Source organism: Meriones unguiculatus, chromosome 7 (genome assembly GCF_030254825.1).
Source record: "Meriones unguiculatus strain TT.TT164.6M chromosome 7, Bangor_MerUng_6.1, whole genome shotgun sequence".
Taxonomy (NCBI): Eukaryota; Metazoa; Chordata; class Mammalia; order Rodentia; family Muridae; genus Meriones; species Meriones unguiculatus.
The window spans coordinates 79,606,352-79,633,100 of record NC_083355.1 but is presented as its reverse complement, the minus strand read 5'-3'; the positions used below and the strand labels follow the sequence as shown (position 1 = coordinate 79,633,100).

Here is a 26,749-nt window from a genome sequence, read left to right as displayed (position 1 = left end):
TGAGGTATTTTGCCTGTAAACCTGATCTTTCCAGGAGTTCTGTCAATGAAGGGTGCTGGATTTTGTCAAAGGCCTCTTTTTTTTTTTTCATCTAATGAGATGATCATGTATTTTTTCTTTCAGTTTCTTTATATGGTGGATTACATTTATATATTTATATTTATTGAATTATCCTTGCATCCGTGGGATGAAGCCTACTTGATCATGGTGGATGATCTTTTTTATGTGTTCTTGGATTCAGTTTGCAAGTATTTTATTGAGAATTTATTGAGATATTTTATCTGAGAATTGAGAATAAGGGAAATTGGTCTGTAGTTCTTTGTCTCATTTTAATTGGGTCTTTATGTGGTTTGAGTATCAGGGTAACTGTGGCTTCATAAAATAAACTGATCAAACAAATGTCCCTTCTGTTTCTATTTTGTGGAATAATTTGATGAGTATTGATGTTAATGTTTCTTTGAAAGTCTGGTAGAATACTGTGTACTTAATCCATTTAGCCCTGGGCGTTTTTGTTTGATTGTTTGTTTTGGTTTGGTTTGGTTGGGAGACTTTTAATAATTGCTTCTATTCCAGTAAAAGTTAGAGGTCAGCTTAAATTGCTTATCTGATGTTGATTTAACTTTAGTAAGTGGTATATATCTAGAAAATTGTCCATTTCTCTTAGATTTTCCAATTTGGTGAAATACAGGTTTTTAAAGTTATGTCCTTATGATTCTCTGGATTTCCTTGATACCTGTTTCTGTTCTCCACCCTCTTTGTTTCTAATTTTGTTAATTTGGATCTTCTGTCTGCCTTTTAGTTAATTTGGAAGGGGTTTGTCAGGCTTATTGATTTTTTTTTTTCAAAGAACCAACTGTTTCACTGAATCTCTGTTTGTTCTTTCTGTTTCTGTTTAATTGATTTTAGCCCAGAGTTTGATTATCTCTTGCCATGTACTCCTAGTGGGTGTGATTTTTCTCTTTTTGTTTTAGAGGTTTCAGGGTGTACTGTTAAGTTACTAATAGGATATCTCTCTCTCTCTCTCTCTCTCTCTCTCTCTCTCTCTCTCTCCCTCCCTCCCTCTCCCTCTCAGGCAGGCACTTAGTTCTATGAACTTTCCTCTTAGGCCCACCCTCACTGTGTCCCATTGTTGATATTCAGCTTTAATCTGCAGTGGCCAGATAGGATGCAGGGTATTATTTAAATTTACTTGACATCTGTTGAGATTTGCTTTGTTTCCAAGTATGTTGTTAAGTCTGGAGAACATTTGTGCTAAGAAGAAGATGCAATCATTTGTGTTTGGGAGAAATGTTCTGTAGATATCTGCTAGGTCCATTTGGTTTATGACCTCAGTTAGCTCTAGCATTCTCTCTGTTTAGTTTTTGTCTGTATGACCTGTCTATTGGTGAGAGCGGGGTACTGAAGTCTCCCACTATCAGCATGTGAGAGTCAATATGTGATTTAAGCTATGGTAGTGCTTATTTTATAAACTGTGGTACCCTTGTATAGTATAGGGTATAGATGGTGGATTTTTCCTTTGCTAAGTATGTATTGTCCTTCCCTATCTCTTCTGATTAGTCTTGGTCTGAAGTCTATTTTGTCAATATTAAAATGGCTATACCAGTATATATATATATTCCATGCAAATGCACCCAAACATTTTTACCTGGAGGTGATGTCTATTCTTCATGTTAAGGTGTGTCTCTTGGATACATCAGAAAGATGGATCCTATTCATTGTGTTGTTGAGAGCTATCAGTGAGAGTGTATGACCCCTGTTATTATTATTATTTTTGTACTGTGTGTGTGTGTGTGTGTGTGTGTGTGTGTATTCCCTTCTTTTAATTTGCTAGTCTGGAAGTGTTTATTTCTTGTCTTTTCTTGAGTATTGATAATCTCTTCAGGCTAGAGTTTTTCTTCTAGTGCCTTTTGTAGCGCTGGGTTTGTAGATAGATATTGCTAAAATTTAGTTTATTATGGAATATCTTATTTTTTTCCATCATTGTGATTGAAAATTATGCTGGGTGTAATAGTCTGGGATGGCATCTGTGGTCTATTAGAGTCTGCCCAGGCCCTGCTGGCTTTGGAGTCTTTATTGAGAAGTGAGGTATTATTCTAATAAATTTGCTTTTATACATTACTTGATATTTTTTCCTTGCACTTTTTACAATTCTTTCCTTGTTCTGTCTGTTTATTATTTGCCAAGAGGAATTTCTTCTCTGGTCCAGTCTGCCTGGTGTTCTGTGTGCTTCATGCACCTTCATAGACACCCTCTTCTTTAGGTTGGAAACATTTTCTTCTATCATTTTGTTAATAATATTTTCTGTGCCTTTGACCCAGTTTCTTCTTCTAATTATTCTTAGATTTGATCTTTTCATACTGTCCCAGATTTCCTGGATGTTTTGTGCCAGGAGTTTAAAATTTTCACATTTTCTTTGACCATGATATCCATGCCTTCTAATGTGTCTTTACTGCCTGTGGGTTTTTTTTTCCATCTCTTATATTTTGTTTGTGAGGTTGCCTCCAAGGTTCCTGTTCAAATTGCTAAATTTTTTTATGCCCAGATTTCCCTCAATTTGGATTGTTTTATTGATTCTACTTTCACTTTCAGGTCTTGAACTGTTTTCTTCATTTCCTTTCTTCCCATTCTGCTTTTATAGACTTCTTTAAGGGGATTTATTCATTTTTTAAATGGACCTCTAACATATTGATAAAGGCTATGGTTAAGATACCTTTCTGTGTTTTAGCTACGTTGTAATATTCATGGCCTCTGGTGGTAGGGTTGTTGGGTTCTAGCGGGGATATATTGTCCTATTTGTTATTGACCGTGCTTTTACACTGGCACCTAGGAATCTGGGTTGGGGAAAATTGTAATTCTAGGTGCTGATGTCTATGTCTTTGTTGGGTGGGTGTTTTGTTCCTTGATTTCTGTTGTCCTTTTTGGTTCTCAGGAGAGTGAGGTAGCAGTGTGTTGCCTGGTAGGAAATGCTTCAGGGATCCTGATAGTTATGACCACTGGGTGTTCTGGGTAAAAGGTGTTCCTACCTAGGTAGAGAAATGGGGGATGGGCTGGGATTGGACTGAGCGGGAAGAAAGGAGGATGTCCCACCAGGATCTGCTTAGTCCCCTGGGAACTGGAGCAGAGAATGAGGAGAGGCCACAATGGGTAGTCTGTTACAGAGCTGGGGGTGAGACTAGGGGAGATTTGAAGATTGCCTACCTGCTTTGCTGTTCTTCTTACTTCTCTGTCAGACTTGGCTGGTGAGTTCCCAGAGAAAACCTGCTGGTGTTGGGGGCTGGGATGACAGAATGAATGAGGAGAAGGAAGGCTGGAGGAGAATATATGTGTGATCTAGAGACTGGGGCTGAAGGACTGGGGAGGGGAGGTTACAGTAGGTGGTCTGCTACAGAGATGGGGGTGAGGCTGAGGGATTAGATTTGGAGGAGCTGAGGGAGAGATGAAGATTTGCAGGTAGCTTGCCTACTTCCCTGGCTGGAGTGGCCTCAGCAATGCAATTTTTAAATGGTGCTGTTGGCTCAGAAAATAGCCTGGCAGTTTTCCCATGAGATTAAATACAGAGTTACTTTCTGTCTCAACAATTCTAGTCACCTTTCTGCATCCAAGGGACACAAAAACACCCAGACAGAAAACTATATACAAACCCTTTTAGAAATATTATTTGTAATAAGTCCAAAGTGGAAATAACCTAAGGTATTAGACTGATGGATGAGAAAATTGAGGTTTATCCACACCTCTGAACTTTACTCATCAATAAAAAGGGAATGAAATATGGACACGCCACAGCCTGAGTGAACACTGAAAATGTTATGAAAAGAAAAAAAAATCAGTCACAAAAGTCTGTATGTCGCCTGATTCTATTTATATGAAATGTCCTTTAATCCTATACAGAGGTACTTCTAAACATCTCAGTCTCTGATCAAGGAAACTGGGATGCAGAGAGAGTAGGTTGGCTAAGGTTGTGACATCCCATCCCCCCACCCAAGTAAAGATTTGGTTGGAGTTAAAATGTAAATGTTCCTCACCAGATTCTGTTTTTTGGACATAAAACAAACCAAACAACAACAACAAGAAGAACAAGAACCGAAGACTCAACTCTTCCAAGTTGTCTTAAAAAGTTGAGAATGCCTTTAAAAGCTCTGGCCTGATTTTCTTCATCTCAAACTCATTTTAGAGCAACTCAGAACTTGTAGCAACTATGTGAGTCCCAGAACCCCAACACCCACTATGTGCTCTGTCCATAAATCTTCAAACCAGTGAAGTTTCAGCTCGGAGGGATGCACAGGTGACATGACATCAATGTGAATCTTCTAAAGTCACAGCACAAAACCTTAATATTTCTTTACCCACAGATAACTTATATGAATTACACGCTGTGCCTGTAAGTAAAGATAATTGTGAGGGTTGCTCAGTTGAAGCATGTTGTACATTCCTTTAAAGGGTCTGTTTTTCTCTGTCTCTGCATCTATGTCTATCTCTCTCTCACACACCGCAGACCAATCTCTGAGCCTCACATATCCTAGGCCAGTTCTACGTTACTGGGAATCATCAGCATACCCCATATCTTTTCAGAACAATCTATCAAAGTGAAGTTGTCTGTTTCCTATACTGAATAAAATACAGACGTAACTGGCTATTTTTCCCCATGTATTCTGAAATGAGAGTGTTGGCATTCTTGGTTTTTTAAAGCGTTCTAAGCATGATATTGGAATAATTTGTCCAAGTGCCTCCTCATCAAGTTCATGGGAAAACAGCAGTGAAATAAGCCTTCTCATCTTAATAATATCTTAAGTAGGCGCTTATTTTCTTATAAATAAAAAAAAACCTATGATGATTCAGGATAACCAAGGATTTATTATTGTAGGAGGAGTTAAGTTGTATAGCATTACTAGAATAACCGACATGCATTGAATCACACATATACACACTGCAACTTGATTTTTGTCATATGCATAGAACTGTGAAGCCATCATTACAGTGAAAGTAATGAACATTTCAAAGAAACTTATTTTTCATTTTCTCAAAGTTTTATTTGTGTGTGTGTGTGTGAGAGGGAGAGAGAGAGTTACAGGCGATCATGAGCTGTTGTATGTGTGCTGTGAACCAAGCCCCGGTGCCCTGGAAAATCAGGAAAAGCTCTTTTAACGACGGAGCCATCTCTCCAGCCTCTGGGATTAATTTTCAATACAGCAATAATGAAAAACTTGGCGACCGTGAGAATCCCCACCACATTTTCTCTGATTCATTGCTGTCTTTTGAACGTTGTTGTGCCGGTAGAACAAAAGATTATGCAGAATTAGGAATTATTTTGCTCATATTTGGGAGCATCCGTAGGGTGCTGACTCTGCCTTTGAATCTACAGATAGGTGTGACTGGTAGCTGAGAACCCATTCGACCAGCACGCCACACACTCCACGCTACACACTCCAGCATGCTACCGCTCACCTCTTTTCTTCGGCGCGGGGATTGGGGGGGGATTTGACCAACAGACAACTATACTCCTCTGTTCTGATGTTGGACTTAACCTAAGACTTGAAAGGCAGACACCATGCTACAGTTTAGGGACTGGTTAAGAGAAGGCTTGTTTGAAAAGCTAGGCCTAAACACGGGAAACGCACCTCCACCCTTCAGGATTTTCCATTGTATCAGAGAGCACAGTAAAGTGGGGAGAGGGAGGGGGAGCAGCAGCAGTTTCTAGAAATGTCCACTTGTCAAATAAAACAGAGGGCCGGAGACGGCCTGCCCTCTGTACGGCTTTACGGCTCAGTGTCTCCTAAGCGAGCCAGAGCGGTTTTTGTTTGTCTGTCTGTGTGTTTGTTTGTTTGTTTGTATGCCTAGCAGCGCCCTGTTCGCTTTCGGTGCTACTTGGAACAGGTCTGGAAAGCTTTTCTTGTGGAGTTTCTCCTGACGGAGCCGGTTCTTGTACTCGTGTTTTGTTAATTGTTTTTGTTAGTTCGGACCGGTTCTGGACAGTGTCAGGGGTGAAGTCTGTTAACCCCCAAGCTGCAGATTCCTGTCTTCACTAGGTGACCGCTCAGACCAGTGAGCTCTCTGCAGCCGACTCTGGTCACTCTCAGAGCCCTTGTCTTGACGTTCCCCAGTCTCCCTTGCTCTTCTAGAGTTCCAGGACTCCAGTCTAGCTTTAACTTCTTGTTTAGTCAAGCTGCGGCCAGAACCTGCTGGTCCTCCCTGGTATTCTTCCTCACATGAAGGGCAGGTTGGATGTGGCACATTCCCTAATCAGAGCCTGCCATTAGCAGGCCCGTGGCTGACGTGCACGGGGGAGGACTCGGACCAAGCAGGCCATTTTCACCTGCGTAATAACAGGCTTGGGAGTAGCAAAGCGGCGCTGGCCCAGCACGCAGCCTCTGGAGCAGGGGAGGAGCGCAGGCGGCGGCCGCCCCGGGGCCCCCGGAGGAAGAGGAGGGGGAGGAGGAGGAGCCGAAGCGCCCAGAGCAGCAGCCGCGGCTCGGCCCGAGTTGCAGCAGAGGCAGCGACGGCGGCGAGGAGACTCTGCAGCCTCCGGGAGCCGCGAGCCCTGGTGGGGACAGCAGCAGGGAGCGCCCGCGCCCCTAGCCACTGCACCCCCGGCCTTGCTAAGCCTCCATCGCCTAGCGGGGGCCACCGCCAGCCATGGCTGCACCGCCGGATCTGCAGGACGAGCCGCTGCCTCTGACTAGCCCCGGGTCCCAGCGGTTCGGGGGCCGGGGGGAGGGGGAGGACGAAGCGGCTACGCCGAAAGCGGCCAGGCCGGCGCAGCAGGATGGGGAGCCTGCCTGGGGATCCGGCGCCGCCGGAGCTGGGGTAGTGTCGCCGCGGGAACTGTGCTCCGGCCCCGCCCGGTCGCCTCCCGTCGCCATGGAAACTGCATCCACAGGTAAGCCCGGCGGGCCCCGCGACCCCGCCAGTGGAGGCCGGGACCCTGGTTCTTGCGGATCCTCCCCACACCCCCTAATCTACAACTCCCCTCTGCATCTCCCCGGCCTCTCTCTGCTTGGGGCGCCAACGCCAGCTGGGGTTCGCCTCGAGCGGCTGGAAAGGTTAGCGCTCCGGTGGAAACGAGCGGGGTGCCGCCGGCGGCCAAGGGGAGGAGGCTGACGGTCTTGTCATTTCATCATCACTCGTGTTGCAACCTTAGACGTCGTCCCCGTCGGCAAACCCAGCTCCTGCTGCGCCCCGGAACAAGTTTCGCCGTCTTGTCGGGGGCCTCGGGGCAGCAGGGCAGGCGTGTCAGGTTGTGATGGTTTTTCTGGGGCGTGTTTGCGCCCGGCGTGCTCCGCCGGTGACCTCAGGCGTAGGCAACCTAGCAACGGGCCGGGCCCACTGCCTCGGGACCCTGCCGCCGGGTGTAGGCAGCGAGCGCAGCAGGGACTTTAATCCTGCCTGTCCCCATCCTCAGGGAATCGCCACACCCTGCTCCCCTTCTCCCGCGCGGAAAACAGACCCCCAGGAGTCCTGCGCTTGGTTCCGGAGGGACAGCGCGGTAGGAGGGCTGGGAGTCGTAGCCTTCCCTTTCGATTTCCTCGCTGCTCCGTACCTGAGCCTATCAGGGAGTATGGACGCTCGGAACCCCCCAAAACGTGAAGGTCCTGGCTGTGGATTGCGGTGCTGGGGTTGTGGCTAGTGGTCCAGGCACAGTTTACCAAGCAGTCTGAATTCGCCTTTGCGTATGGAGAGAAAACAAAACAAAACAAAACAAAAAAACAAGCCAGTGGCTCAGCGTCTCCTCTCCTGACGGACTCGCCCTTCGCAGCCAGAACAAATCGTTGCCCGGTGGGATCAACCCGAGGGCCGCGGCCTGTCCTGGATGTCGGAGGCGAGAACTGCACGCACTGTGGCGAGGGCTGGCTACCTGGCGATGGCTGTTTCCAGAAGAAGGCCTGTAGGGGGTGGTGCGCTGTGCTGTTACAGGAGAGGCTCCGCGGTGCGCCAGTGGGAGTTGTGTAGTTTGGGTGATGTAGCGTGAGGCCTGGGTTGGTGGGTGTCCCCGGGGGAGGGGCGGACTGGCCTATGTGGTCCCGGCGGCTGGTCTGGGGAAACTCCTTTCTTAAGCCACCCCTTCTCGAGGGTTACGTGGAGTGCCTCAGGTTGTCTAAACTCCACTCCAGCGCTCCAGAGCAAACGCGGTCTGAGCCAGCAAAGGCGATTTGGAGAATGCGTTGAAAGATGGGAAGAAAAAAAGTAGGGACCAAGAAATAAAAAGGGGCCCGGAGTGAAAGAAGGTGGGGACGGGCAGGGGGAGGAGGGGAAAGAGAATGTGGGGGTGGGAGGGGGCGGGCAGAGGATGGGTAAGGAAGGGAAGGACGACAAGTGAAAAGACCTCATTTGCTGACAGCCTCACTTGTCATGTATGAACTGCTATGGGACTTAAACCTAATGAGAGTTACCTGGTCTCTCTCGCAACTTCTCGTGTCTGAACGTATAACCGCAGGAGCAAAAGGCAAAGGATGGCAACCCGAAGCTGTTTGTGCTGAGGGTGGCTCACGGTCCAGAACACAGTAAATTCTTCGGTTAGCAGATTTACCTGCCTCCCCGTGAGTGGCGTTGTAATGATGTCCTAGTATGGCGTTCATTGTGGATTGATTAAATCAAGCGGATTAACGCAACTGTACTCGTTTCTTTTTAATGGGGAAACATTTACAAACCTACTCCACGAGTTAAGACAGACGCAATGCCCTGGTACAGATCAGTGACTAGATGAAATAGTCACCATCTTCCACAATTAGCATCTTTGTTATGATGAAGTCATTTTGTCTTGTCAAGTAATTTAGGGGTTTTCTTTCCTGAGCATCAAATGAACTAGTAAAATCAAAAAAGGCTCTAAGTTTGGGTTGGGGGAGATTGAAAGGATGTAGATGTACATACTGGTATGGAAATGTTTTAGTTGATTATTACCGCACGAAGGGATTTGTCGTATGATTGTTGTCTGGCTAATGGTTTAATCTTCAAGCTCTGTACTTGATAGACAAGACTGGTTGGTATGTAAGATCTTGCTATTGTAAATTGCTGCCAAATAAGTACCCATATACTTTTTTAAAAAATCCAAATAAAAGCAGAACCAGCCTCCTTACATGCTATTTTTTCAGGTTTTTTTTTCTTCCCTTTTTCAGTATAAGCAAAAATCAGCATATCAGTGACAAAAACCCAGGGAAGACCATGGAGCACCTTGCTTGACTTTGCAGTTTTGTATTTTGCTTTATAAATAGAAAACAGTTTTCCTGAGGTTCTGAAGCTTTGGAAGCCTGAGCTCAAGGAGTCCCAGAGGCTGTGTTTGCTGTGGATCTGCTCCCTGGGCCCCAGTGGTTTTGTCTCTGTGTCCTCTAAGGGGAAGAAGAGTGCTTTATTTATTCTTCTCTTTTGAGTGCTTTAGGCTTCAGTTTCAATGGACATGAAACTTAGACTTTAAGTGCAAAGCGCTATAAACACACGACTTCATTTTTGCACGCAGTATTCCCATATAAGACAGATATGAATGTTTTTAAAACTTTCTCTTTTTTCTGAAAAAGAACCACCAATCATGCCATCTGGACAAAAATTCTGTTATTTATTTTTATACATCGATGGTAATTAAAGTTCCCCAAGTAATAGTTCCAAAAATATTTCTCAGTAAGCTTCCAGAATATATATATATATATATATATATATATATACATATATATATCTCAACATCATTAAAGCAGGCTATAAAGGCTTATTACGCTGAATGAATTTTCAGATATTCTCACTCCTTCTGCTACTTTTGTAGCATAGAAAAATTCTCAACAATGACAAAAAAATAACACTTTCCTCTTGAGCTACAGCCCTTCCCATCTTGAACTGCTAGCGGGCATGTGCAATGATGTGTTTGGCAAAGAAACATTCAGACTGCCATGTGGAAGCCACAGAGTGTCAGAGTTGCTAGCTGTGAAGCCTTGCCAGCCTCTCATAGTTTTATACAAAGGATGCTGAGGGCAACTGTTCTTTTCTTCTTCTTCTTCTTCTTCTTCTTCTTCATCATATGATCAGTTATTTTATTCTTGGGAACTAGTCAAAAGGAGCACACAAAAACAAAAGGAGAGAAGAATGGCCCTTTGTCTACAGAAAGAATTTTAAGAAGAACACTTGACCAAACTGAAGTGGTAAGAAGTTAACTCGTCGCCTGCTTTGGGAATTAACTTGTTGACTGCATGGAAAGGCTAACAGGATGGAGAATGGCCAGGAAAAGCCAGTTCAGAGTGGATTGCCTCCATTGTAGCATTCTATCGATAAATTTGACATAATTTTGAAGATAATTACCAAAAGAAAAGGAAGAGTTCTTTTTCAATATGCATTACTGAGATCATGAAGTTCATGAGTATATTTTTTAAAAAGTCAGACGGGATGCTGTATTTTCCATCTATCATGATTTAAAAATCATGTAGAGGATATTTGTACATTCCATCTAGAAACTACAGTCTTTTACCAGTCATTGTTTTTGGAAACTACATTCACTATTGTATGTGTTTGGTAGGGATGTGTGTGTGTGTGTGTGTGTATGCGTGTATGTCTTTAATTTGAAATACTTTCTGGCAATACCCTTTATAAGGTACAAATTCTAGTTTTCTCTTTTTTGTATTTTGAGAATGCCATAGTGATATTGAAGGAAGAATCCATACCATACCTTGCTTTTGCAGTCTATAGAATAAGTGAAATAGTCTGGGAGCCTAATGCAATTTATTTTGTTAGATGTAGCCTTTGGACACAGTCTAATCTAGTGGTTCACAACATTTCCTAATGCTGGGACCCTTTAACACAGTTCCTCATGCTAAGGTGACCGCAAACCATAAAATTCTTCTGTTGCTACTTCATAACTGCAATTGTGCTTCTGGTATGAATCATAACGTAAATATCTGATATGCCAGATATCTGATATGTGACCCATGTGAAACGGTTGTTCAGCCTCCCAAGGGGTCATGACCCACAGCTTGAGAACTGCTGATCTAACATTTCTGGCAGTTAAATATGGTACACATCTCTGGATACAGGGCACTAGGACAGGGTATATTAAAATTCAGAAATGCTTCTATACTTTACTTTGAAAATGGATATGTGTCATCAGGACATTCAGCCTAAGTTGAGGTTTTCGGAGTCACCATTCTGGAAACTCACTCTGCGTATAACTCCCCTTCCCCATAGACCTGTTTGTGTTCCTTTTCTTGGTTGCATAGGAACTTCTAATATGGAGGGCTTGGAGGCAAGTTGTTGGTCATTGCCATCTTAGTGTCCATCTTAGGTAGCATGGGTCACAAAAAGTTTTATCTGTAAAGCGAGAAACTGCTAGGGCTCAGTTCACCCTGGCAAGCAGTCACCAAATGCATTTGCTGAACACAGGCCAAGGATTCCTAGAACATGTGCCACTTTCTGGTTCATATTTGTGCTTAGTTTAGTCATACACTTCCTTTTGAGTCACTCTTCATTTTCTTCCTTCTCAAATCCTTCCTGGAAGCTTGGCCGGAAGGCCATCGCCCTTCTCTTGCTTCACAGGAACAAGAGCGTGAGTTAGTTTTCAGAGGTCAACACAAGATAAATAAATGTGAGTACAGCTCACTCTGATTATATAGCTATGGAAGATAAACCCACTTCTCTTTCATTCTTTTTGTCTCATTCTGACCTTCTTCAAAGTAACGACGATGTTAAGTATTACTCTAAGATCTTCAGTTCTGTTTGTTATGATTTAGTTTATATATAGTTATTATTTTTAAGGTTATAATTTAGTTTTAACATTTTTCCCTTCCCTTTCCTCTCTCTAAACTCTCTCATATAGCCCCTTTAACTTTCTTTCAAATTCATGGCCTCCTTTTTCACTAATTGCTTTTTCACACACGCACGCGCACACACACACACACACACACACACACATACACATATGTATATACCAAATGTAACTTGTTTGTTCCATATAATGCTACTTGTATGTATGTTTTCAAGGCTGACCATTTGGTACTGGATGGCCAGTTGATGTGATCTGAGGTAGAATACCTCTCCTGTTCCTGACTTTCTTCAGTTGTCTGTAAGTTCTTTGTTTACAGTTGAGACCATGTAGACTTTTCTCCGTCCAATTTGGCACGTTCATTGGTGTCATCATTGTTCAACTCACATTTGGACAGTCATGTTGATGAGACTTTATGGGTGTGGCTTCTGATATTACTAGGAAACTCCCTGATCCTCTGGCTCTTATAATCTTTCCACTCCTTCTGCAAAGTTTCCTGAGCCTTAAGTGTGGGAATATCTTGCGAATGTATTCACTGGGACTGGGCTCCACAGCTCTGCATTTTGATGGATTGTGGCTTTCTGTAGTGGTCTCTCTTGCAAAAGAGAAATTTCATTGATGTGGGGTGAAAACCACACTCATCTGTAAGCACGGGGACAAATGTTTATAGATTATTGTTGGGGATTATGCTGGTTTAGGAAATTAGTTGTTGTTCACTCTCCAATAATCATGATTTCACTATTGCTGAGTAGTTAGGCAGGTTTCTAGGACTAGCCATAGTCTCCCTCTTTTGACTGGGTTATAAGAACTGTTGGTTACAGCTAAGGGATGGGTACAAGTACTCTGCTCTTAGGGTTAACATCATGCTGTTCTTGATGTGGTGCCTGGGTATCACAGCTGGGGAGGACTGATGGCTGCCTCCATCCTTTGGGAACTTGCACAGCACCTACGGTTTTATAATTAAATTATTTAAGAAAATAAAGGCTGTACTTTAAAGAGACTAATATATCAATACATGAACACTCTTTACTATAACCATCATAAAAAAAACACATGGCCAAAACCAGCTGGGTTTTGTATTTTTAAATTCTATTTGAGACCAAAGAGGACACTGAGAAGATTATGAACTAGAGAGCCTACTGTTTGTGGAGGAGGCTGTGGTAATAAAGTCTGCGAAAAGGGCAGGAAGAGCTTCCCACGTCATGCTTGCCATGTGTGACGTAGATGGGCAGTCTGGAAAAGCTCAAAGACACGGGATGTCTGGAAACTCATGACAAGTAAAATTCCTTGTAGTTGCTGTGATGAGACTAGATCCTCAGCTGCACCGTCTTCTATCTCACGGGGCTGACGGGCAGTTTCAACATCACTCCAAGTATCTTTCTAGAAGACGACTAATATCTCAGAGTTAAAGTGGATACCATATTAAAGACAGAGAAACAACTGATTCTTAAATCCTGGAAGGCAAAATCCTTAATTCTGGCCAAGAATTAAGCGAATAATGTATTTTATAGAAATTATAAATCCTTTCAAAACAAGGAGTATGTTAATCTCCAGAAATTCATGGTTTACTAAAATAGAGCCCACACAACATAACCATATATTTTTCTTCAGGTTTGTCATCTGAATTAACATCTCCTTTCAGAATCATATACAGAGCACTGATTATGTCTAAGAACTCAACCGGTAAATTGTGCAGAAAGTATGATCTTTGATTGCACAAATATTGTTGTTTCAAGGGATGACTGATATGCCACAGGGTAGCATTGATAGGAAAAAGGCGTTTCAGTGTTTACCCAAAAGCAGCAAGAAAAACTCTTCTTAAAAATATGTTTTGTCTTAATTTTAATTTTTGTTTTGGGGGAAGGAAATGTCTGTTAGATGCTCTTATAATTTAAAAGGCACAAAGGAGTATATAGAGAAAAATAAATTGTATTCATGATTTATTTTTAATAAGATCATGTTTGTTTCACAATTCCACCATTTATTAGTGTCATGGTATATATCAGATGTTGTTGTAAGCCCCAGGATATAGTAGAGAAAAATAAGAGTCTGTTTCTCCAAAAGTATATTCTGGGGACTGGGGTGGGGGAGGAGGGAGAGAAGATTGCAACCAGAACAGACACTTGAAGGGATATTAAGGACCTTGGAGAAAGCCCAAACAGAGGAAGAGAGTGGAGGGAGGAGATTCAGAGAGAGAGTTCTTTGCTAAGGTGGTGCTGAGCCAGGTGTTTACAGGAGGTGAGATGGCTGAGGAAAGATCATTTCAGACACTGGGCACAAGTCTCCTGTGAGTGTCCCTGGAGCATTCACGAAGTACCAGAAAGGACAGTGAAAGTAAAATCAGCTTGAGAAGAACAGTAGATGAGCAAAAAAAAAAGTAAGATTGGGTTCTTTGGGTCTTTGCCACCACTTTGACTATTACTCTGATTGAAACGGTCAGAGGTGTTTACCCCTAGATGGGGGCCTGTTTTAAGGGGTTCATCATGTGAAGAATTTAACCCAGCAATGATGGGGAGAGATTTGGAGAAGGAATGAGCAGTGGTTAGATCATGGTGGCCTGAGCCAGATAATGTTAGAGGAGATGAAAAGAGGTCAGGTTCTATATACATGCATTCTTAATATATATTCTGAAGTGAACATTGTATCTCAATGGGTTATAGATGGTACATGAGAGGAAATTTTAATCATTTACATTGCACAGTGGAACTTGGCTTGAGCAAATGTAAGTGTAGGGTTGTTTGTTTTAGCCTCTCAAGGACTATAGATTTTAGTACGTTTATCTTATATTGTATGACTGATATTCACTTATGAGTGAGTATAAACCATATGTGTCTTTCTGCTTCTGGGTTACCTCACTCAGGATGATCTTTTCTAGTTCCCGCCTTTTGCCTGCAAATTTCATGATTTCCTTGTTTTTAAATGCTGAGTAGTATTCCAGTGTGTAAATGTACGACACTTTCTGTATCCATTCCTCCACTGAGGGACTTCTAGGTTGTTTCCAGATTCTGGCTATTACAAACAAAGCTGCTATGAACATAGCTGAGCAAATGTCCTTATTAAAGGGTAGGGCATCTTTTGGGTATATGCCTAGGAGTGGTATAGTTGGATCTTGAGGTAGCACTATTCCTAATTTCCTGAGAAAGCACCAGATTGATTTCCACAGTGGTTGTACAAGGTTAAGATGCTTAATCTTCATTCAAAAGGGCAAACAGGGTAGGCATTGGAAGTAGGAGAAGAAAAGAACAGGACAGGAGCCTTCCACAGAAGACCTCTGAAAGACTCTACCCATCAGGGTGTCGAAGGAGAGACTGAGACTCATAGCTAAACTTTGGGCAGAGTGCCGGAATCCTTCTGGAAGAAGAGGGAGATAGAAAGACCTGGAGGGGACAGGAACTCCACAAGGAGAACAACAAAGCCAAAATGCCAGGGCCCAGGCGGCCTGCAGAGACTGATACTCTGACTAAGGGCCATGCATGAAAAGGACTTAGACCCCCCCCTGTTCAAAGGAAGCCCATTGGTTGCTCAGTTTCCAAGTTGGTTTCTTAGTAAGGGGTACAGGGGCTGTCTCTGACATGAACTCAGTGGCCGTCTCTTTGATCCCACCCCCGGGAGGTGCAGCCTTGTCAGGCCCCGGAGGAAGATGATGCAGCCAGCTTTGATGAGACCTGATAAGCTAGGGTCACAGCCCAAGCATAGATACAACAGACAGAGGCAGTCTCAGGGATGCGTAGGGTTGGCCTGAAGAGGCAGCCTGCGCAATAGTGGATGCGCAGTGGGTTGCGCAGTGGATCATGCTCGTGCACTTGCCCATCCTGTGACCTTGTGCGAGCTAGTCTTCTGTCTCATCAGGGTAAAGTATAGTATAGATGACTCAGCTAATGTTCAGTGAAGATGGAGAGCACAGACCTCCCTTTTCCTTCCTGCTTAAAAGAAAGCCAAGAAGCCCGCAGTGTTTTATACATGAGATAAGTATAAAAAGACTGAAATGTGGAGAGAAGTCAGGCTTTCTAGGAACCTTGTGATGTGAAGTTGGACATAGCAACAAACTCTCCAGGTTTTCTTTTTCTTAACATAGCTCAGACGAGATCTCGGGAAAGCTAGCAACAAGAAGATACCACAGGCCATGAGCAAGAACAGCCACTCAGCGCTAGCCCTTCCTCTCAGGAAGAAGCAAGAGTTGATGCTTTCAGACAGTGATCGCTCTGACTGGAGAGCACCATGAAATAAACGGGGCCCAAATTTCCAACTGAAAAACTGAGCCGTTTGTCCCCTAAGTGATTCTCAACCCGTGGGTCACTACCCCCTTGGGCTTGAATTACCCGTCCACAGGGGTCACCCAAGACCACTGGAAAACAGAGATATTTACATTACAGTTCATCACAGTAGCGAAATTACAGTTAGGAAGTAGCAAGGAAAGTAATTTTACGGTTGGAGGTTGCCACAACACGAGGAACTATAGTAAAGGGTCACAGCACTAGGAGGGTTGAGAAATACTGCCTTAAACTGTTAAAGGCCGGTAAGGGAAGAGGCTTAACTCAGTGGCTAACTAGTGCAACATTACAGGGAGCGAAGTGGAGAGCCAGGAGTTTCTCCACTGCTCGCTCAGTAGCAAGGATCTACCCACCAGCCTCTAGGCAGGGACCCTTCATTCAGGCTTCAGATAATGTCAGTCAGACCTGTGGTCTCGTAGGTCCAGGTCACAATTGGAAAATAACTGTTATGGAGCTGGAGAGACAGGTCAGTGGTTAAGAGTACTGACTGCAGAGAACCCACCCAGGTTTGGTTCCAGCACCCACACGGCAGCTCACAGCTATCTGTAGCTCCGATTCCAGGAGAGCTCACGTCCTCTCCTGGCATCCTTGGACACCAGGCACATGTGTGGTACATACACATAAAGTAAAAATAATCATGTCTCTGAAAAAGACAAGCAATCGTTATTTCAAGAACCAACAGGAACCTGAGTGACAAAAGGCATTCCAACATTAAAATTAGAAATTACCTGGCAATGATTTTAAAGGAGCTGCCGCAAAACAGCCTGGTAAGTAATAAAAAACAAAAACAAAAACAAAAACAAAAAACACACACTTAAAATGATAAAATAGAAATAGAAAAGCTCCAAGGAGTAAAAGCTATAAAGAACGAGACACAAAGGCACAGGCCTGCCATTGTAGCCCTGGGGATGTTGGGGCAGCAGGATTGTGAGCAAGATGACCCCGAGTTAATAAAATAAAATAAAATAAACAAAATCTATAAGGAAAAGCTCTGTTGAAAAAGTTTCATTTGACAAGTGCAGTATCTGAAAGAAATGAACCCCGTATCTCAGTGTGTGGACTCAATGAGAGAGCGGATAGACTGGAGTAGAGGTCAGAGCACTTGAAGATGAATCATAGAAACAACCAGTTTGGCCAGGCGGAGAACACAGACTGAAAATGAAAGTGGATAAATCACGAAAGCCTTCACTCTGCAGCACGGAACCTTTGCAGGGCTTGTTTTCTTTCCAGTTCTGGGTTCAGGTGTGGTCTTCAGAGGAAAGTAACTAGAATACCTTAGGGCCTTGAAATATTTTTTCCGTTTCTAATACTCCCAGATGTGACTCTATTCTTATGTGGACACTAAATATGAGCATTTATAAGTCGTTTTGTTCAAGACAGGGTTTCTCTGTGTAGCCTTGGCTGTCTTGGACTTGCTTTGTAGATCAGTTTGGCCTCGAACTCACAGAAATCCTCCTGCGTCTGCTTTCCTGAGTGCTGGGATTAAAGGCATGTGCCGCCATGCCTGGCTTGCAAGCCAAATTGTAAATACAGAATTTACCATTTACCACAGCACTGCCAGGCTATTGGCATTTAGTCCTTATCACCATAATGAAGAAAGTATGGCTATTTATAGCATCCAAGGAAACTGAAGTTAGAGACCATCTGACATGTCTGAAGTCATGCAGCTAAGGAGTGGCAGTCCGAGGCCTCGATCTGGATCTCTCTTCTCAGTGACCTTGTGCCTCCCTCTGTGCCTCTACTGGGCTTTTCTTGTGCGACATCCATTACATAATTCGGGCGGTCCATGTTGCCTATTAGATAGAGTGTTAATCTGCATGAAACCTAAATGAGGTTAAGGGAACAGTGGTGGCCGGAACCAGGTAGATAGAACTTAGTAGTCTTTACCTATGAGCCTCAGCCAAAAGCAAAGATTAGCTGTATTTAAAAAGGATTTTAATAAATATACTAGCAAAATCCTGTTAAGATGCTCAGACTAAGTGCTTGGGTGAAGTCAGAGGGTCATGGGTACAGGACTGTGATCCTTCTACAGGAAAGAAAAAAAAAGGCAAGGATTTTTTTTTAAATGGCTGATTCTAAGTCAGTGGGGTGACACAGCCATTCCTCAAAAAAAGAACTGTTAGATTCAGCACACACCAAAGCACAGGAGAGCTGTGCAGGGCCCAGCAGAGCCCTGGATGCGGCGTTGTCAGGGCAGAGACAGGAGAAGCCTTAGCTGTAGTGGGAGGAGCCGAAGACTTACCGCCCACATAGAAAAAAGATAGAATGAGGTATGACAGCTGTCAAAAAGACACACGAAGTTTGGTCTGATGGCTCAGGGACTGGGCAGGAAGTGTTTGGGTGACTCCAGAGGATGGCCCTCGGGGTTCCTCAGCAGCTCTTGAGAAAGGACTTGGGGATCAATGTCACCAGAACTATGATGTGGAGGTGGTCTACACCCAAAGACACCTGCAACTGGGGGTGTGGACTCAGTGGTGAGGGCTGGCTCTGCGACCAAGGTAACCCCTTTGTTGCATTAGATCAGTACTTTACAGAGTCTTTTCAGAATTACAGGTGCTGGTCGAGACCCCGATGAAAGCTTGGCAATCTTTTTCCAGGGAAATGCAGCAGCATCACCTTGTACGCAAATCTGTGCCCCCCCAGCCTCCCACGGTTATAAATAACTTTCCAACTCTTTAGAATTCCATGATCCCCAACACTTTCAAATAGAGCGTTGTTTACCCAGCAGCCATGGCTTCAATACAATACGATTTCTCTTTTGTTTGTCAAGCAAATATTTGGCGAAGCACTAACCACACACACACACACACACACACACACACACACACACACGGTATGAAGCTGAATAGATGATATAAAGATAAATGCAGCAGAGCAGGACTATGTCAGGCTGTGAGAGGGCAAGCCGTGCTGGGAGAGAAGTCTCAGCCAGCTGCAGAAGTGACAATGTGTTGCTTTACCTGTAACTCGAGGTGCCTTCTGCACCCGCTCTCCTTGAGAATAAGTGAACGAACTTTGCGTCCAGCCCCACGGTAGCCTCTAAGTACCCTATTTACAGAAATGGTGGCGTTGCCACTGCTTGTCACACCATTAATTTGTTTAACAAGGCTTTTTATTCCACATAATTGAAGAGTAAATTGCTACACAGCATGTTTGAATTATCAGGGTTGAATTTACACGAGTATTTATTTTTAAATCGAAGCCATGGTGCTATAGAAGTGTTTCTATTTTATTTTACTAGAAGTGGAAGAAAGAACAAATCCACGTTATTGTGCTGCATTTTGGATCTATTTTCTTCATTCCCATGGCTGTTTCCATTTTGCTTTTGCATCTAGGGAGTGCTTACCCGAGGAGCACCATCATCTAGGGAGTGCTCACCTGAAGAGCACCGTCATCTAGGGTGCAGCATCATGCTGCTTGGGCTTTCCATTCACCATACCTGTGAGCCAAATGAATCTTTCTTCTTTATATCTTACCTAGCATCAACTAGCTTACTAGAATAACCTAAAAATGGATGAAGACACATTTCCTAGAAATTGTAGCCTTTTATAGTCAAATACACCTTGTTGGTAACTGGATGTTTGCATACTCGGAGACTCTAAAATAAGAGTTGATTTATTTATTTTATTTTTTTTTTTGGTAAATAATATGAAGGAGTTAAAATGTATCTTAAGAAGGGAGATCCTACACTTTTAGAGTAAATAAGCCCCAGTAATATGTCCATCTTGAAGGTGTTCCGAGTTAGGAACACGCCACAGGGTCATTTTACTTCCTAAGGACGGTACTGGATCTAGTCTGTGCTCAGTTTTTATCAAATCACAATGATAACGGACAGGAACACTGATTCCTGTCTCAGTTGCTGTGAGAGGACATCACAATCGTGGCAACTCTTCTTATAAAGGAAAACATTAAATTGGGGCTGACTTAGAGTTCAGAGGTTTAGTCCATTCTCCTCATGGTGGGAAGCATGGTGGCACGCAGGCAGACATGGTGCTGGGGAAGCAGCTGAGAGCTCTACAGCGGGATTGGAAGACAGTAGGAAGAGAGAGAGACACTGGGCCTGGCTTGAGCATTTGAAACCTCAGAGCCCACCGCAGTGACACACTTCCTCCAACAGGCCACACCTCCCCATAGTGCCTCTGCCTGTGAGCCTATGGGAACCATTTTTTTTTTGTTTATTTGTTTGTTTGTTTGTTTTGTTTTGTATTCAAACCACTGCAATTCCTGAAAGGAATTTTTACCAAAACTTGTTGAAATTGAAAAATCTCCACCATTCGGTCGGACAGGGGATCCAAACTCAGCCTTTAAGCGCGGGTAGCCTGAGCAAGGCCAAAGCCACATCTCAGACTCCCAGGTCTCGGGAGGTCTTGGTGCAGTTCTGCCCCTGAAAGACAACCTAAGGAACAAACGAGGCTGTATCAGAGGGCAGCAGTGGTGGGGGCCACGGGGCTCAGCTTCATTTTGCAAGGAGGGAACAACTGGGAAAGACAGGCAGGGTATGTGAAGTTGACTGGATGGAGCAACCGAAACAAGGGCGAGGTGCATTGGTTTAATCCTGGAGTGGGGAGAGAGAGAGAGAGAGAGAGAGAGAGAGAGAGAGAGAGAGAGAGAGAGAGAGAGAGAGAGAGAGAGAGAGAGAGAGAGAGAGAGAGAGAGAGAGAACATCAAAAAAGAGAAAGGGTTCCAGCGGAGAGGTGTGCATATAGAGGGAGGAAAGATTGTTGATGACGCGCATTATTCTGTGGGGGGGGGAAGGGAGGGGAGTGGGATTATAAAGTGGGGGAGGTAGGCAGAAATGTTTTCCCATGTTCTAGGATCCTGAACAGGAGGAAGCTTTTTCCTTTAACTCTTTCAGAAATCAGTCTTCACGGGTTTAGAGCTGCCCGAGACTTCTGTAAATGGGGTGACCCCCCCAACGGCCTAAAGGGCACACGGGGTTCTCCCCGGGGTTCCACACGGGGCTGCCCTGAGCTTCCCTAGCCCCCGGCTCAATGAAATCGAGCAGGGGAGCTGAGTCAGATCTGTGGGCTGCAGATCTTTCCTCGCCCTGGGGATTTTCCAAAGGATTCACATCCACTTTATCTAAATGAAGGAGAATTTAGCTCAGGGTTTTCCTGCAGATATGTGGGACTATTTATACAGTCTCCCCTTCCGCACAGCCAGCCCCGACATCACAGTGCAGCGTTTGGGTAGTGAGAACAAGGACTTCATTGGATTTTCTTTTATCATGTTTAAATACATAAAAAAGGAAAAAAAAAAAAAGGTGCTTTCTACTTTAAGAGACACAGAGCGGACAGGGAAAAGCGAGGAAAAAGAAGAAGGTGAGGGAACCGAGCATTTATTTGGTACCTGGTTCTCGGCCGGCAGCGGTGAGCCATGCTTCCTGAACTTTCGGGTCGACGGTCAGCAGAGATTAGCAGAGGCTTGGACTACCTTCTGGTTAATCCGAGTGAGAGTTACAGGCGATTGGCACAGTCCCCCCTCGCTTCCAGCCAGCACCATGGACTACACACAAAAGACGACTCTTCCACTGAAGTCTCACTAGCCCGAATGGGGTGTCCCCTAATCCACACAGTGGGGCTCGAGTTTTAGCCGGTGACAAACATGCACTTTCAGGAATGTTTGGTCAAGCCATGCTGTTCCCAAGGTCACGTTCAGTCCGGGTCTTAACCTACCCTTTCTTCAGTGATGACTTGGCTCCACACGCTTGTTCATCTTGCATCAGGTGAACTAATGCCTCCTTCTCCTCAGCTCCGCTCACGGTCTCTGTAAGCAGGGCTTCTGTCTCCAGAAGTCCTAAGCGATCTTTAGCAGAGGTCCAGAGTGCCTGCACGCCCCCTGTGTGCTGGCGCTTTATAATCCGATGCCTTCTTTTGTCTTTCTCGTTGGCTGCAATAGATGGTTCTAATCCCGTATTTGGATCGCATTTTTGAAAAAGCTCTCAGTGTCTGTAGAGTCCATGACTGCTCAAGGGGCTTGGAGGTTGAATTTCCTTCCCTCACCTAACGTTCATGTGACTCATCTTAAATCAAGTACAGTATAAATCCATACTCCTGCTTATATCTATAACAATAATCAGCAGAAAATATCCACAAGCATCACTTTGGGTTTTCTTTGGCACAGACTGCCAACTGGAGCAGCAACACAGTTCTGATAGATATGATGAAAGCCATTTGGTGATGAGTTTTGTTAATGAATTGGATGGCTGTCCTTGATAGTAGCATGTCGTTGCTGAGAATACTTGGACAAAGTTGCCTTTAACGGCTCCTCCTCCACAGCCCCCGACACTCACACTCACCGGGCAGCTCTGCCCTCAGAAAGGGGGTGCTGCACTGGGCTGGGGGCCGATACAAGGTGGGCTGTCATTTTATATAAATTCTAAAACTGTTGGTGAGTTAACTATTTCAGAAGGGCTGAAATAAAGTTTTTCCCCGTCACTCCATAGGTCAAGCAGGGACTACAGAGTTGCCTATCAGGCTTATTTTTAAAGTGGGAACTTTTAACTTTCTTAGTCTCAAATTGGTTTTGTCTTGAGACTGAAGTTTCATGCAGCCCCGGCTGGTCTTGAAGTCATTTATGTGGCTGAGGGTGACTTTGAACTCCTGGTCTTCCAGCTTCTACCTCCTATCCCATGTGCTGAAATTATAGACATGAATTACTACTACAACTCAAGTATTCTTTGCACTTCTGTTGGATTTCATGTTTTTTTTTAATTGCTTATTATTTAGTTTATTATTATTATTATTTCCAAAGACAGGGACTCACTATGTAGTTCCTGTCATCCTGGAACTCACTATGTAGACCAGGCTGGCCTTAAACTCACCAATATCCACCTGCCTCTGCCTCCTCAGTTGCTGGGATTTCTACTCTCTATGTCCTGGTCACTGATTTTGAGATTCTTTTCAGTGCAGGTCAAGGGTCTCTTATCTAAGACACCTGGAAACGGAAGTGTTCTAGATTTGGCTTTTTTTTTAAGACTTGGAAAATTTGCATTCACATGGGGTATTGGGGGGGATGGCATCCCAGTGTAAACACAAAACCCTCTTATGTTTCACAGACTTCTTCAGCACAAAACCTGGAGGTAATTTTGTGCAGTATTGTGAAGATTCTGCGTGCGAAACTAAGCTTCGTGGTATAGGGGTTTTCCACTCAGGGAGATGTCCTGTTGATAATATTCAATGTTTCAGATTTTGAATTTTTTCAGAAGCTGAATCTCCACTGAGGTTTCACACCTTCTGACCCAGATGACTCCTACGACCCAAATAACAACAGTCTAAATTAACAAGCAATCCCGGCACTTGGAAGCATTTTTCCATTTGTCCTATTTACGGGCATGCTACCCTAAGATAGGTTTGATTAATAAAATGGACATGTGATCAACAATTATACATTTCAAATTAATATTTGTAGACAAAATGGTCATAAAGTAGTCTAATAGGCGATATGAGAGACAGGAGTTAAGTTATTATTAACGTGAGGATATCTGAGAGCTGTTTACACAGGATGCTACGTGATACATCCAGCAGAAGGAGAAGAGAGACGAGCTCTTACGGAAGTGGTTACTGAGCTGAGTTTTCGGGACGAGGAGAGAAAGCCACTCTGTGGGGAGCCGTGCTTCTCCCTCTTAGCATCTTTTCCGGTTGTTTGCTGGTTGGTTTTGCTTCTGTTTGGCTCTCAAGCTCCCTCGGTTTCTAGAACAGCGATGAAGGAGCTCAGAGCTCCCTTTGTTCTTCTTGTCCTCCAGCCTCTAAACCATTCCGACGTTGCAAACAAAACCACTCTCCTCCCAGCGCCTGTGTCTCCGAGAGTGCGTGTAGCTCTCAGAGCTGGGCAGATCATGTGCCTCAAACAGGTTTGCTGACACCTGGCTAAGGGCCAAGGGCACTGAGAACCAGACTAGGAAACGGCAATTTTCTCCATCAGTAAGATGTTCAGAAAACTATTTTTAGGACAAGTAGATGGATGAAGGAGTGAAGTCATGTGCAGTTTTTAAATGTGAGACTTTAATAAGCTCCCTGCTTCATGGGCCCAGGTTATATAGCCAGGGCCGTTGAAATGTCTATCCCTTCTTTATCCATAATGCTAACTTAGTGACAAACTGCTAGGAAAGCTTGGGCAGAAGAGTGTCTGGGTGCTCTGGGCTGAATACTTGGGCAAAGTGTCTCATGAATGTGTGTGTGGAACACATAGGTGTGTATAAACATACATGTGTCCATACACCAACTCTGATCTGTGGGTATGACCACACAGACAGGAATTCTGGGATGAGATTGCTTAGAAAAGACTTTAATACATGCTACTGAGGTGCATTTATTATGATTGAAAAAATGAGGTCCAAGATCCATCATCATCTCAAACAATTCTGTCTCTCTTTCCAAAAACCAAAACCAAAATAAAAACAAAACAAAACAACAACAGCAAAACAACAACAGCAAAACAAACCAGTGAGCTTGTAGCAAGGAGTCAATAAAGAAGATGCCATCAATATGACCTCTGACCTCTTCTGACCTCATCCTTACATTGCCACATCAATGACCTCAAATATCCTAATCCTGTTCATATCCCACAATGCCCTACTCTCGGGTGGACGCTGACAGGCATCAGGGTATTATCTGAAAATTCTGTTTTTCTGTAATTATTCCAAATTTATATATTAAAATATGGAACCTTGGTCAGTTGTGTGTTGATAGTTCGGGCCTCCACTGGTCCCCATCTACTGTAGAGTAGGTGCATGTGATGCTGGCATTTGAAAGATTTACCCTTTTTGTCTACCATGTCCTCCATGGAACTGTCCGAGGCAATGCCTTGAAATAGCTTCCCCTTCCCCTGGGCCTCGAATCATCTTCCTCTCCGGTACTGGGAAGTTACAGCAGTAGTGAGAACTTTTATTTTTTTGGAGCAGATCTCATATAGTCCAGTATGGCCTCGCTCTCTGAAGATGACCCCAATGCTGGAATTACAGTGCGCCATCAGCCACTAGTTTTACGTGTTCTGGGCTTAATGCTTCCTTGACAGTCACTTTGACGTCTGAGCTATGCCCTCAGCCTCCAGGGGTGGGAACTTACATGGAGAAGCATTTGTGAGCGAACATGGGACATGAGCAGAGCTCTAAGCCTGGCATGATCGGATGTTGGTGAGGGATCCTGTGTGGGTCCAGATTCTCCCAAAGAAGAAGATGGCGATGCGATGGTGGACAGCCTGTCCTGAGAACCATAGTTGTTGTTGTTGTTGTTTTTTTTCTTTGTTTACAGTAAAGAGTCATTTGAGATGTTCTTTTCTGCTCAGAAGCCCCTTGGAAGCATGTTAGGAAAGCTCCCTGAGGTGTGTAGGCTGGATGAACATGGTGCCTTCAGGGAGTTAGTTAAGTACCTAACTGAGAGAGGGAGGCCAGGGAAGCGGGGCCGAGACTGTTATGAAATACTGTAGCTAGAACTTGGAGATGAAGAGAGGAATTATTTAAGTTTCTGGCTCAGCCTCGTGGGCGGCTGCCGCTGCTGCTGCTGCTAAGTGAGATGCGGATACAGGAAGAGAAAAATCAATGGAAAAACCCTCTCAGAGATGAAAGCGCTCCACTGAAAAGGCAGTCTATTAACAGGGAGGCCGCGTTTCACTGTACCTTAAGGTAATGACCGTCAATAGTGTTGGCTCATGTAGATGTAGAGAAACTGTTAGAGGCACAAAGCCATGCTTTATATAATGCCTGACGCTAAAGATGCTGACTCTGAAGCTCTTCAACCTTAAATTTTTAAATGATGCAGAGTATGTACAACATCAAACTCACTTGCAAGATGATGGATAATATAACTAATCGTAGATTTTGGGTGTTTTTTTCTCACTTTATTATCACTTTCTGATATAGGTAAACCTTAACAAATTTTGCCAGTTTATTTTAAGAAGGTTCCACCGTCCCATCCTTAGAATCTGTTAAAGATCACAAATACTAAGAGAAAATTTCATCTTTACATGGATTGGAAAATAAGGCTTGCTAGATCCAGTAAGAGGCATCAGAAAAAGCCCTAACCATGTATCTACTCATTTGATAATTTGTTGACTAAAACAACAGGGGTCTAGTTGTCTTTCCCAACCAATCAACTTCTTAAAATACATTTTATATGTATTTTATTTATTATGGTAAAATACCCTTGCTATTTTCTGTCTCGGCTATGAGTAGGTAGCTCCGGATACTAAACCTCATGCACAGCGTTATGCAATTACCACCCTCTTCCATCCTCAGAAACCCACCACCCTTCACCCTTCAACGTCCGCTCCCTGTTTTCCTCTCCCCAGACAAGCTAAGCACCATTCTACTTCTTGTCTATGTGAGCTGGGTTACTCCAGAAGGGCTCATTAATTTTCAATCAAAAAAAAAAAAAAAAAAAAAAAAAAAGCAAGAGAGAACATTATAGAAAACAATAAGGAAGGCTTTGTGGCTCTCCATGTTGGCTGATGTGTAACCCGTCACATTGTCAGGACAACCGACAAAGGTGTAACACACTGGATGTGATGAGAGAAGGCAGCTCATTGGTGCGGTTAGGGCTAGCCACTCTGATGCTGCCCCTCCGCTTTGGAGCTAACTGCGTCCGATGTTTCCTGAGAGGTGGGCAAGGGCAGGCTTTGATAGTGTCACATCTGGAGTAGCTCTGTCCACATTTGAATTCTAGCCCTGCTTCCTCTCTAGTTGTGTGGACTCTGTGAATCCGGAGAACCCATCTGACACAGTCAGAGAGGTTCCACGCACTTAGAACGGAACCTG

General features: G+C 44.0%; 1 protein-coding gene across 2 annotated transcripts in view; it reads left to right on the top strand.

Moving 5' to 3' along the window:
• The first annotated feature begins 6,129 nt into the window (after positions 1–6,129).
• Positions 6,130–26,749, top strand: part of Rtn1 (reticulon 1) — a 185,862-nt gene continuing 165,242 nt past the window's right edge. Inside the window, exon 1 of one of the 2 annotated variants that reach the window (XM_060387632.1) lies at positions 6,130–6,874. In XM_060387632.1, the coding sequence (XP_060243615.1) occupies positions 6,631–6,874 (244 nt within the window). In that variant the 5' untranslated portion in view covers positions 6,130–6,630. Of the gene's footprint in view, positions 6,875–7,222; positions 7,584–26,749 lie in introns of those variants that run through there. The other variant, XM_060387631.1, reaches the window with a different exon arrangement.